The sequence below is a fragment of the Carcharhinus amblyrhynchos genome, chromosome 33 (genome assembly GCF_965287045.1).
Source record: "Carcharhinus amblyrhynchos chromosome 33, sCarAmb.v2.hapA, whole genome shotgun sequence".
Lineage (NCBI taxonomy): Eukaryota > Metazoa > Chordata > Chondrichthyes > Carcharhiniformes > Carcharhinidae > Carcharhinus > Carcharhinus amblyrhynchos.
In genome coordinates, this window is record NC_137356.1 from 11,642,894 (window position 1) to 11,656,365 (window position 13,472).

General features: G+C 41.7%; 1 protein-coding gene across 3 annotated transcripts in view; it reads right to left on the reverse strand.

Moving 5' to 3' along the window:
* The window catches only part of carm1 (coactivator-associated arginine methyltransferase 1), a 76,739-nt gene that overhangs the window by 28,682 nt on the left and 34,585 nt on the right, over positions 1-13,472 (reverse strand). For all 3 annotated transcript variants that reach the window (XR_013889800.1, XM_080216679.1, XM_080216677.1), the window contains exons 6-7: positions 13,122-13,299; positions 1,485-1,575 (exon numbers count right to left, since the gene is read on the reverse strand). Coding sequence is in view for 2 of the 3 variants with exons in the window: in XM_080216679.1 (XP_080072805.1) it covers positions 1,485-1,575; positions 13,122-13,299 (269 nt within the window). In the remaining variant the exon portion in view is untranslated. The remainder of the gene's footprint in view (positions 1-1,484; positions 1,576-13,121; positions 13,300-13,472) is intronic.

A 13,472-nucleotide genomic window follows, 5' to 3' on the forward strand; every position in this document is an offset into this window, starting at 1 on the left:
TTGTTGGAAAAACTCATCTAGTTCACTAATATCCTTTAGGGAAGGAAACCTGCTGTCCTTACCCAGTCTGGACTACATGTGACTCCAGAGCCACAGCAATGTGGTTGATCCTAACTGCCCTTGGGCAATCGATCTGTGTATTCCATGTTTTCAATTGTGAAAGGATGTGGAGTGTTTGAAGGCTCTCTGAAACCATGGACATCTGTAAATTCCAAACTACAGAGTGCATATTTGGATCACTGATAAAGATCTGTTTCTAGTTGAGATATGTTTATATCAACTCTGTATCAAGAGCTGCGACAAATACTGAAGTGGTCAAATCCCACATTCGGAAAGACCTGGGCTGGTGAGCAGCAAGTAATGTATGTGCCACGCAAGTGCCAGGCAATGACCATCTTGAACAAGAGAAGATCTAACCATCTCCCCTTGACATTTTGTGGCATTACCATTGCTGAATCCCCCAATGTCAATATCCTGGAGGCTTATCACTGACTGGGACCAGCCACATAAATACTATGGCTGCAAGAGACTTGGAATTCTGTGGAGACGCATGATCACTTGCCTCTTGATTTCCAAGAGCTTTTCCACCATCTACAAAGGCATGAAGCAATAGTAAGATAAAATATTCTCCACTTTCTTGGATGAGTGCATCTCCAACAACATCCAAGATAGAGTAGCCTGCTTGATCAGCACATAATCACCTTAAACATTCACTACCTCGCATAGCAGCGCAGAGTGACAGTAACGTGTAGTTTCTACAAGATGCCATGTTGCAATAGCCAAGCATCTGTCAACAGCCCCTTCTAAACCAATGAATTCTATCTGGAAGGCTAAGGCCAGATGCACAAGATCACTGCCATCTTAAGGTTCCCTCCAAGCCACACACCATCCTGACTTGGAACAAGATCACTGTCCCTAGGTCAAAATGCTGGGACTCCTTCCTCAACAGCACTGTGGGTGTATCTACACTACATGGACTGCAGAAGATGCCTCACTATCACCTTCACAGGATTAGTGACGCTCACACCCTACACATGAATAAAACTTTTTAAAAATGGTACAGGCTGAAGTGTAGAGAAAGAGCACAGAAAAGTTAGAAAGGCAGTTTTAAGAAAACACAAAACGCTTAAAAAGATGACATGGAGGTTCAACAGAATTCTTAACACAGTGGGACATTTAAGCATATGGATACTATATCCTGAAACACTCAGGAAAATGAACAACAGGAAGTATTAGTGTGAGAAGAGAAGCTCCTAAATTATACAGCAGGATGAACATGTATTTCACTGTGCGTAGAAATAGCTCTGGGTATAAAACACGTAAATATTTTAGAAGCTACTTATTTTAACACACTGCACTCCCAATAAAGAACATGTTCCTTCTGCACAGCTTTCAGTTAACAATTACTCTGGAGGGAAACATACTTCTTCACCCTCCTCCTCTAATGTACCCAGCTCCCCACCACAGCAGAACAGCAACCATACCAGAAGTTTGCTTTTGTAAACTGCTCCATGTAAAGCTGCTCATCTGTAAACGGCGCGAGGTGAACATCACCGAGCGTTGGAAACAGATTACCTAGAATGAAAGAAAATATTCATTAATCATTACGCCATATCGGTTCACGAGAAAACAAACCCAAAGTTGTTCCCAGGCTAGGACAACGTATAACCATCACATGTATTTGTGACTGAGACACTACAAATCACAATCATGTTCAATGGATTGTGGGACAAAAGCAGTATGGCTTACAAGCTTCAAGTTAAATTCAGCTAACTGCCTCGGTTTTGTGTGTCACCTAGCAAAGAGTCAAGAGCTAGTCATCCGCCCATCCATTCTGCCACTCTGTAACAGGTGGCGGAAAGGGAGGGAGAAGAAAAAAAGTAACAAGCTAAAATTAATGCAGCCAGAATGAAAAAATTACAATAATACATCAGCAGAAACTGGACTGACGTTAATGCAGTGATGAAACAAACTCCCATATTTCATTGCTAAAACTGGTTTGGACATCACGAGGAAAAATTTTGATGAAACTTCACATTAAAGCCATTCAAGAAAAAGAAAACTGAGGGAAAATCACCCCAAACCTAATTCCATATTCAGAGGGGCCCGAAGCAAACAGGGCTCCCACAGAGCATGCACAGCCTGGGCAAGAAAACATCTGAAATTATACGTTTTAAAACTAGTCCAACTGGACAATTGTGGACTATCTCAGTGGATAAGGAGCAAGTTGAAACCGTCTCCAAGGCCTAATTCTGTCATACTGAGACAGTATTGGCAAACAGAAAAATTTTATATATCCTAGATGTTTCAGGGTTATGGAGTACATTAGAGTCATATGAAGGAGAAAAAGGCCCTTTGGTCCATTGAGTCTGCACTGACAACGTATACACCTAAAGGTGCACTAATCCTATTTTCCAGCACCTGTCCAATATCCTTGAATGTTATGATATTTCAAGTGCTCATCCAAATATTTTTTTAAAGGTTGCAAAGGTTTTTGGTCTCCACTACTGTCCCAGGAAGTGCATTCCAGATTCTCATCACCCACTGAGTGAAAAGTTTTCTCTCAAATCCCCTCACCCTGAAACTATCATTGGACCCTCAACCAAGGGGAACAGCTGCTTCCTAATCACCCTGTCCATACCCCTCGAATTTATACACCTCAATCATGTCCCACCCCTCCTCTCAACCTTCTCTGCTCTAAAGGATACAATCCAAGCCTATCCACTCTTTCCTTATAGCTTAAACGCTCCATCCCAGGCAACATCCTGGTGAACCTCCTCTGTATCCCCTCTAGTGCCATCACATCCCTTACAATGGTAAAGGTGATAGGGTAGGTCAGCTCCTATTTCCCCACCCCAGTCAATAGCTCCGTGGCAGGTAGCCAGTTTCCAGATCTCAAACCACTGTGTTCACAATGGGAGCTCATGTCCAAATGAAAGAAATGATCTATTTTAAAAAATAATTCAAACCAATGCATTTTAAGAAGCAAGCAACCAACTAACTAGGAGGGACAAAGAGGATTAAATATTATTTAATCAATCAGAGCAAAGAACCAGTATAACATGCATGAGAATGCTGGTTTGAATCCAAGTCTCAGCAAGGGTCTGATCCAAATTTAGCTGCATTAAAATGGTTAAATATTCACTAGCGTTTACATGATACGTACTATGTGTTCATCTAAAGACACCACTGCAATCTGAGCCAGTTGAAAAATGAGCTTATCCAGTGATTTCTGCTAAAGATAGAAGCACCATGAATTAATATTCCAAAGGTGTACAAGTTAAGTGGTAACTTGCTCCTTGTGTCCCAAGATGTTCAGATTAGGGGTAAATTCCCTTTAGTGTCCCAAAATGTGAAGGTTAGGAGAATTAGCCAAGCTAAGCGTACAGGGTTATGTGGATAGGATGGGGGAGAGCTTGGGTAAATTACTCTGTAATTGGCGTTGGTGTAGGTTCAAAGGGCTGAATGGCTTCTTCTACACTGCAGAGATTCTATGAATACTGTCATCCAAAATTACATCAAAGATCAATGCTTAATATTGTCCCAGGAATCATCTTTATTCCTTCTTTTGTCAAAGCTAATAAGTAGCTTTGAGAGAGCAGACTCCTTAATCAGATAGCAAGAAGGCCACAGGATTTTGGAAAGCTAATTCACCAGGTTGTCACGAGGTGAACTCTTAACCAAATATACTCATGACATTCCTGTGGCCCTCCAAGCAGATCCCACACTCCACTGAAGTTGTCAGTAAGAGAGAGAGAGAGAGAGAGATTGTGGAACATTAAATTCATTTGAATTAGACAGGTGAAAATGCTTTATGAGGAGGCAAGAATGAGCCTAGATTGCTAACTACTCTCAGAGATAAGGGAGCATCTGTGCTCCCAGGCCATATAGAATGTGACAGTTTCAATTTTTAGTCTGTGCACAGAGAGGAGGTGGGCAGAATCCATTTTGCAATCAAAAGTCAGCAATCTAATGCAATGCAGCTAAGATAAATAATTCCAAATAAAACGGTACTTCCTTGAAATTAATCTCTGGAGAGGTATAGACGAGGTGAGCCTGGTGGGATCAAAACAGTGACATGGCTTTGATATATTACTGCCCTTCATCTTGGAGCCTGCACTTTTTTTTAAATCATGTTGTCTGGCCAGATTAAAGACTAGACTGTGCATTTAAAGAAATCATTAAAAAGGCACATTTTACTGCTCTGTGCATCTGGAGAACGGGGATGAATAAAACCAGCCAGCTCACAGCTTCAATTACACAACCTGTCAGCTAGTAAAGGAGTCATCAACAGCACTCTGCAAATTCTCTGACCCAGATTCACTCCATTAATGCACGCCAGCTACACAGGACTAAGATCCTCAGAAAAAAAATCTCCCTACCAACGATACTAGGCCCCGCTGAATATACACCCAGGAAGCTGGCCCACACTTCAGGTATGAACAAACTTCAATTTTAGTCAGAAAGGACTGAGCAAAATTAAAAAGATTGATAATGAAGACCACAATTTTTACTTCAGCCTACTTGATGGCTCCTCTTGGAAGGAGCAAATGCTTTGTACATAACATGTATGTGTTGATATACTTAACTTACAACCAACACACATGAATGATCAGCGCAGTACATCCAATGATCCAAATCCACAATAGTGCCAAACTCACATTAAGAAATGTCTCAACTATAGCTTCCACACCAGGGTGGCCAGGTTTCTAATTTCTCAGTATAGATGATCAGTCACTAACTTAGAAATTCCACAAAAAAAACTAATCTCCAGAAATATGTGATAGGTTTACAGCACAAAAAATGGCAAAATGAAACCGGAATCACTTTGCTACCTTCCATTATAAAATTAAACAGCAGTATAAGCTAATCAACAATTTCATTAAAAGGTTATAGACACACTTTGGTGATCAAAATAGAATTCAATAGCACTTCCTTCCCTATTTGAACTGGAGCTGTAAATGGTGTTACAACGGAGTACTACGCAAGCCTTACTTGATATCAAATTCTAATAATAAAAGGCTTTAACTATATTACAGAGTAATGCCTTCTAAATCCTGATCCATATCTCTAATTCAGAACCAGATAAGATATGGCAAAATAAAATTCTAGAAATACTTAGCAGATTTGGCAGCATTTGTAAAGGGAAAAGCAGAGTTAACATTGAGTCGAATATCACATGATTTGATTTACTGCCACATGTATTAGTGTACAGTGAAAAGTATTGTTTTTTGCACTATACAGACAAGCGTACCATTTACAGAGAAGGAAAGGACAGAGTGCAGAACGAGGTATTACAGTCATAGCTAGGGTGTAGAGAAAGATCAACTTAATGCGAGATAGGTCCATTAGCATTGTTAGAAAGTTTGAAAGAGTTAGAATGAAGTGTTAGAAGCACAGAATGAGAGCAAAAGATAGAATTCTAAGGTTTGCCGGGCACAGCTTGCAAGAAGTCGCCTCACTCATCTTGGACTATCTCGAGAGAGAACAGAAAAGGAGATTGGAAAAGCGATGGGGATGCACAGAACAAAATAAAGTCTGGGATAGGATAGAGGGTGGAAAGATTAAATGAAAAAGATGTCATGGAACAAAAGGCAAAGGAAGTGGTAATAACTACAGCGATGGAAAAAAGCATCTGTCCAGACTGGTTTCTGCTTGAAACAAAAAAACATGAAAAACAATATTCAGGCCAACAAATGGCAAAAAAAACAAAATGGAGGACTGGGTTCATGGTCAGAAATTGTTGAACTTGATATCGAGTCCAGAGGCCGTAAGTGATCAAGATGAAATGCTCTTCAAGCTGCATTGATAAGATATTCTCAAAGTAACGATTAAGCAGGTGGGAATCGTGAACCAATACTGCTAGAATCCCCACAGGAGATTGCCTTTCAAAGGCATTAAGCTTCCATTTCCTACATGGACACGCACACAGTCCAAAAGCAAAATCAATTTCCTTCCAATGGTATCTTCCTCTGTCAGCCTTTGGAAGTCCTTATTTTACAAGCTGCGATTAGGTGCATCAGCCATATTAAATTCTCCCTCAGCGCACCTTAACAGGTGCTGGAGTGTGACGACTAGAGGATTTTCACAGTAACTTCATTGTAATACTAATGAAGCTTGTGACACTAGTAAATAAACTTTAAACTCTATTTTCAACATCTCTCTTGCTTCTCACTATGGTTGAGGCATCTAATGCCTTTTCTTCTGGTTCCTGGAGCATTCGCATCAGTTAACATTTTCCGAGCTTAGTCCTGTTTGTAGCACAATTATTCCTTGTCACTTTGGTTTCACCACTGGCCAACTATCTCCGGTGAAAATTTAACTTTGTTTCAGTTCTATAATTGTGCTACTTGTGGTTGCATTATCCACTTAAGAACATAAGAAATAGGAGTAGGCCATCTAGCCCTTCGAGCCTGCCCCGCCATTCAATAAGATCATGGCTGATCTGTCGCTGCTCAGTTCCACTTTCCCGCTTTCTCCCCATAACCCTTAATCCCCTCTCTTATCAAAAACCCATCAACCCGCGTCTTAAAAATATTTAGCGAGGCAGCCTCCACCACTTCAACGGCAGAGAATTCCAGAGATTCACCACCCTTTGAGTGAAGAAGTTCCTCCTCAACTCCGTTCTAAACCGCCCCCCTTTTATCTTGAGGCTGTGCCCCCTAGTCCTACTGTCTTTTTTGAGCGGGAAGAGTCTCTCCACCTCTATCCTATCCATCCCATTCATCATCTTATACGTCTCAATGAGATCTCCCCTCATTCTTCTAAACTCTAACGAGTACAAGCCCAGTTTATTCAGCCTCTCCTCATAGCTCAACCCCCTCAACTCCGGTATCAGCCTAGTAAACCTCCTCTGCACTCCCTCCAAGGCCAAAATATCTTTGCGCAGGTGCGGCGCCCAAAACTGCACACAGTACTCCAGCTGCGGCCTCACCAATGCCCTATACAGCTGCAGCAAGACCTCCCTACTTTTATATTCAATCCCCCTCGCTATGAAGGCCAGCATCCCATTCGCCTTCCTGACCACCTGCTGCACCTGCAAGCTGGGTTTTTGCGACTCATGCACAAGGACCCCGAGGTCCCTCTGCACCGTCGCCTGCTGCAGTTTTTCGCCCCGTAAGTAATAGTTCGCCCCGTAAGTAATAGATAAGTAATAACCCCCTTAAGTAATAACTTGCAGCTTGGCAAGTTCTTCCAATGTTTCCCCTGTTCCATTGAGTTAGTTTTCAGCTCTTCAACCTTTCAGTCTCTTTCTTGCACCTCCTGACTTCTGGAATAATTGCCGAGTTTTCTCTGCCAACTGGCTCTTCAGTTCATTCAGAGTAATATTAAATTCATTTTGATTCTCTCCGTAACTTTCCAAAGGAACGAAATGTGACCCTGAAGGACCTGCATCGAGAGTGTGTCTTCATCAGATTTTCCTTTCCTTTGTGAAGTTCAGTTGTTTCATTTTTAAGTTAATCAGAGTTAATTTCTTCATGGTGCTGAACAGATATTTTACATTTGAACTCGAAGAATAATCTATCAGCTGTTCTTTCAACTGCTTATTTTCTTGCTGACCTCTTGCCTACTTGTGCTGCGCTTCAGTGCATTGCTTTGTCGATTCAAAAAAAAACGGAGGTAGAGAAAAAACAGAGAACCACTGAGCCTAACGTCAGTACTGAGGAAGTTGCTAGACTCTATTTATCATGGATCTCATAACTCGGCATTCAGAAGGCAGTGGTATAATCAAAGTCAGCGTGGATTTTCAAAAGCGAAATCAGGCTTGACAAATCTACTGGAATTTTTTTGAAGATACAACTAGTAGGGTTGACCAAGGAGAACCAGTGGATGTGATTTATTTAGACTTTCAGAAGGCTTTCAACAAGGCCTCACATAACAGACTACTATGTAAAGTTAAAGCACATGGGATTGCAGATAATGTCTTGAGGTGGATAGAAAGCTAGTTAGCAGATAGGAAGCAAAGAGTTGGCATAAATGGGTCTCATTCGGATTGGCAGTCAGTGACTAGTGAGGTTCTGCTGGGATCTGTGCTGGGACCCCAACTGTTCACATTGTATATTAATGATTTGGAAGAGGGAACTGGATGTATTATCTCCGAATTTGCAGATGATACAAAGTTGAGTGGGAGGTGTGCTGCGAGGAGATGTAGAGATGCTTCTGTGAGATTTAGACAGGCTGAGTGTGTGAGCATCTGCATGGCAGATGCAGCATAATGTGGATAAATGTGAGATTATCCACTTTGGTAGCAATAATAGGAAGACAGATTATTATTTGAATGGGTGTAAATTGAGAGAAGTGAATACTCATTGAGACCTTTGAATCCTTATACACCAGTTGCTGAAAGTAAGTCCGCAGGTACAGCAGACAGTAAAGGTGGCAAATGGTATGTTGCCCTTCAGAGCAAGATGATTTCAGTTCAGATAAGGATGTTTTATTGAAATTGTACAGGGTGTTGGTGAGACCACGTCTGGAATATTATGTGTAGTTTTGGTATCCTTATCTTAGGAAGGATTTCCTTGCTATAGAGGGAGTACAGCAAAGGTTTACCAGGCTGATTTCTGGGATGACAGATCTGTTATATGATGAGAGACTAAGCTGATTAGGATTATACTCACTGGAGTTTAAAAGAGTGAGAGGGATCTTATTGAAACTTATAAAATTCCAAAAAGGTGAGATAAAGGATATTCCCAAAGGTGAGGGGGTCCAGAATTAAGGGGTCATAGTTTGAGGAGAAGGGATAAAACTTTTACAATGGAGATGGAGAAATTTCTTCACCCAGAGGATGGTGAATGTGTGGAATTCACTACCATAGACTGTAGTTGAGGCCAAAATGTTGTCATATTTCAAAGAAGAAATTAGATATAGCACTTGGAGCTAAAGAAATCAAGGGACATGGAGCAATGGGGGAAATCAGGATATTGAGTTTGATAATCAGCCATGATCAAGATGAATGGCGGAGCAAGGTCGAAGGGCCAAATAGCCTACTCCTGCTTCTACTTTCTATGCTTCTCACTACTGATAGCTCCAATGCTGCTTTTGCTGAAGTGATAGTCAGCATTCTTTTTTAGCTCATTTGTTTCCAGCACTCCATACTGATTCTTCAATGAGTGCTTCAGGGCTCATTCTGGCTATACTTCTGGTTGAGTTTCTTCAACTCAGCTTTGGTACAAACATCTTCCTAACAGCTGTTCATTTTTTAAGCAGGTTTTGTTTCTTTCAGGCTCTCACAAATAGCTTTATTTCATTCAACGCTGACTATTCATTCCACATTGTCACCTGCCGTTGCAGTTTGGGTAATGTCAACATTCTGAAAAAGCTCTATATGTAGCCTTTCAGCTAATTCTCAGCCTCTTCTTTCTTCTGCACCAAATGATTTGGCTTGTGTACTTTACTGAGCTGATGTGGTCTGTGACTGCCTTGCGATTTGCTTAGGCATTGTCTCTTTTGGTTTGGGGATCTCCTATCTCCTCTGGCTTCAGATCATTTATTTTTAAGGTGTGCAATGTCCACAAATCAGGGGAGTTTGAAATATTTGTCAAAGACTTTTAATATCTCATCAAACATGGTTAAGGATTCATCTATACCTTGTCTTATATAAAACTTTATCCATAAATATACCAAGTACTAAAATAGATTAACTTTCACTTCCAATTTGTTACTTAATCTTGATGTAATCCTGTAATTCAAACATCTTCTATGCCAAGATTTCTAGTTTAAAGTTTTTTTTACTAGTCACAAGAAGGCTTACATTAACACTGCAATGAAGTTTCTGTGAAAATCCCCTAGTCGCCATGCTGTGGTATACTGAGGGAGAATTTAGCATGGCCATTGCATCTAACCAGCAAGTCTTTGGATTGACAGAGGAAACTGGAGCATCTGGAGGAAGCCCTTGTAGACAAGGGAAGAACGTGCAGACTTTGCACAGACAGTGACCCAAGCCGGGAATTGAACCTAGGTCCCAGGCACTGAGAGGCAGCAGTGCTAACCACTGTGCCACCTTGCTGCCTTTGGCTCTTGTCTTAATCTGATAGTTTTAAGTTTACCATCCATGGCTGTTTTTTTGTAACAGTTGAACACCTCTTAATATTTTCTCTCTTCAGAATATCTCTGCAGCTGCCTTTTCTTTCTGCTTTGCTCTTCCTGCACGTCAGTTTTGATGGGCTCCTGCTGCCTGGGAATCAACTAGGAGGATGATTTTAAGCTCTGCCTGCTGTTTCTAAAAACATTGTTCTTCCCTTCAGTCCAGCTCAGCCACATGTTATCGGGCTGGCAACGGACCTACTGCTTCTTGCAGCCACGCTTTACACGTGCTGATCCTGATTGCTACCCATTTTGAAAACTAATTTTGACTTTTTTTTGTATTGCGAAATCACTCTAGGTCTCTTGCATTCTTCTTTTCAACTTCATAGAGGGTTCTTCTGCTTTTCAGCCACCGCCACCCCCGTTTTTGGAAGTTTTCTCAGCCTGTGTCAAATTTTACTTATCAGTCACAAACTGTAACTTCATTACAGTGTTAATGTAACTCCGGCGCCTGTTTGGGTACACTGAGGGAGAATTTAGCACGGTCAATGCACCCTAACCAGCACGTCTTTCGGACAGTGGGAGGAAACCACAGCACCCGGAGGAAACCCCACAGACACGGGGAGAACGTGCAGATTCTGCACAGGGTGACCCAAGCCGGGAATTGAGCCTGGGTGCCTGACTCTGTGAGGCAGCAATCCTGTGCCACCATGCTGTGATTTTGCTAAGTGTCTTGACCCTTCCTCTGTGCTCAATTAGGCCTGGCTTTTCATCTCTGTGGCCAAATGGGCCATCTAAAATGGCATTTTGTAAAGCACTCTGGGACAATTGGGCAAGAACTAAAATGACAGGCTGCTGTTTAAAGACAGAGACAATCAGGCTGCAACCCTGACGAGTGAATAAACAGGATATGGGTCATCTCCGGGATGAAAGGGACTTTATAGTCACACTGGCTTGTTTCATCTCCAGGATGAAAGAGACTTTCTGGTCATGCTGGGTTGCGTACCAGACATACGGGCACTATGACCCCTTATTTAGGAGAGAGGTAAGTGACCTATGTGCCTCCAGCACCTACAGACATGGCCATTGGGGACACACCCAGAGATTGTTATGGTAGCACCTGATTGGACTCTTATCGATCAGGTGGATCAAGTCCTGATCAATTGATTGGCAATGGCCAAAAAGGGATGTGAAACCAAACGGGGTATAAAGGGTATTGTGCAACCAGGAATCTCTCTCTCTGACCCACGAACAAGCTACAATAATGGTGACCATTGCCAGCGACAACCAGCATGAGGAGAGCCACCACACCCAAGAAGGAAGAAAGACCACAGCCAGAGTGCCAGACCAGACTACGTACGTCTACCAAGACCAACACACAAAGGCCAATATCTGCTTGGGTCATGTAAAGTTAAGTCAAGATCTTGTATTGATTTGAGTTGGATTCTAGTATTTTCTGTAAGATAACTTATTGTTGGTCGGGTGCGTGATTACTGATTGTGTAGGTTTAAATAAATATTGGTTGTACTAATAAGACATCTACTCGTAATTATTTGTCCACCGTATAAGGGTTAAAACAGATTGTGTGGCAGGCAAAAATCTACAGAGTAGATTCTTCTGCATTTCAGCTTTTTTCCATTTCTTAGAAATTTTGCTCAGCCTTTTTGTTTTGGATCTAGCTAGCTCCTTTTACTCTGGTTTAATCAAGTCCTTCACTCGCCACATCTTCAATAGAACTATTTGCACCCCCACCTCTGCTTCACCACTAATTGTCTTCAATTTCTTTTTAGGTGCTCTCCAACTGTGTCATCAACGGAGACACATTTCTCTCAGGCCAGGCTTTGGTTGCTTTAGTTTTTGGGAAGCTGGGTACCTAACAGCTTCCCCAACGTTTCAGGGTCCACCCTTCACTGCTACCATGCTGTAAGGTTGAGAGGCCTGGAGGCTTGTATGGTTAAACAAACTGTTTATTGGTAATCCATAATTACATCCGAAGTACTGCCAGGCATAGGTGCTGCTGCCTCCATGCTGGCTCCTTCCAGACTCTACACAGAGTCTACTCTTATGTGACTCTGCATATCATACCACAAGAAGAAGTCTGACAAAGCCAGGTTTAAGTCCAACCGATTTATTTGATAGTAAACTCACAAGCTTGAGGTTAAACTCTTTGTCAGGTGAATGGAGAGTTCTGGCCTCAGACAGAGCATATAAAACACAGACAGTTTACAGATTACTGATTAGAATGCGAATCTTTACACCTAACCTGCTATTCAAGTCTTAAAGTGGCCGACAATGTGAGTGGAAGGAGCACTGATCATAGGTTAAAGAGATGTGTACTGTCTCTAGACAGTACAGTAAGTGAGGTTTTGCAAACCCAGGCAAGTCACGGGGGTTACAGATAGTGTGACATGAACCCAAGATTGCACTATTGGAGACAATACACATCTCTTTAACCTGTGAACAGTGCTCCTTCCACTTACATTGTCGGCCACTTTAAGACTTGAATAGCAGGTTAGGTGTAAAGATTTGCATTCTAATCAGTAATCTGTAAACTGTCTGAGCTTTTCATGCTCTGTCTGAGGCCAGAACTCTCCATTCACCTGACGAAGAGTTTAACCTCGAAAGCTTATGAGTTTACGATCAAATAGATCGGTTGGACTTAAACCTGGTGTTGTCAGACTTCTTACTGTGTTTACCCTAGTCCAACGCCAGCATCCCCACATCATATCATACCACAAACAGTACTGTTCTCCAGTCCCACATTAATTCCTGCTCTGCCAAACACCCTTACAGTATAAGAATACCCAAATTTTAATCAAATCTGCAGAAGAATTCTGCCTTGGCCAACCAAATCACAAGCCATCATTGGAGAAGCAACAGTGAATCAAAAACACATATGAACTAACTTTTTTTCGATTCATGTGTGTACTGAGTGCACACTTCAGCAAGAATTTGCCTAAAGAAGGTCAATGCACTGAATACTGTCTTTAAAGAGAGTCAAAATGAAACCTCCGATTTATAAATAGACCCAAGTGCATCTCTACCACTCAATTTTTCAACCTACTTCACTCATTCTCTACATCTAGAATTAATCTCACCATTTGGCTTCAACCATTTCTTGGCATGTAGATAACTCTCCAGCATTCGTTCGTTGAAGAGCATGTAGCCCATGGGTTCCGAGATAATGATATCGACCTGTTCCGGGATGTTCACCTCCTCCACCTTCCCAGGGATGATGAGGATGCGATCTGCGAGGTTGTTACTCTTCACCAGAAGCTGCCAAAGAGAACAACCATCATTTTCATTGGCGCCAGGTAATATCTGGATACCTGGCCATTGCTACGACATGCAATTTGTTACCACTACGGAGATTACAAATAAAGTTTTATTTATTAGTGTCACAAGTAGACTCACATTAACACTACAGTGAAGTTACTGTGAAAATCCCC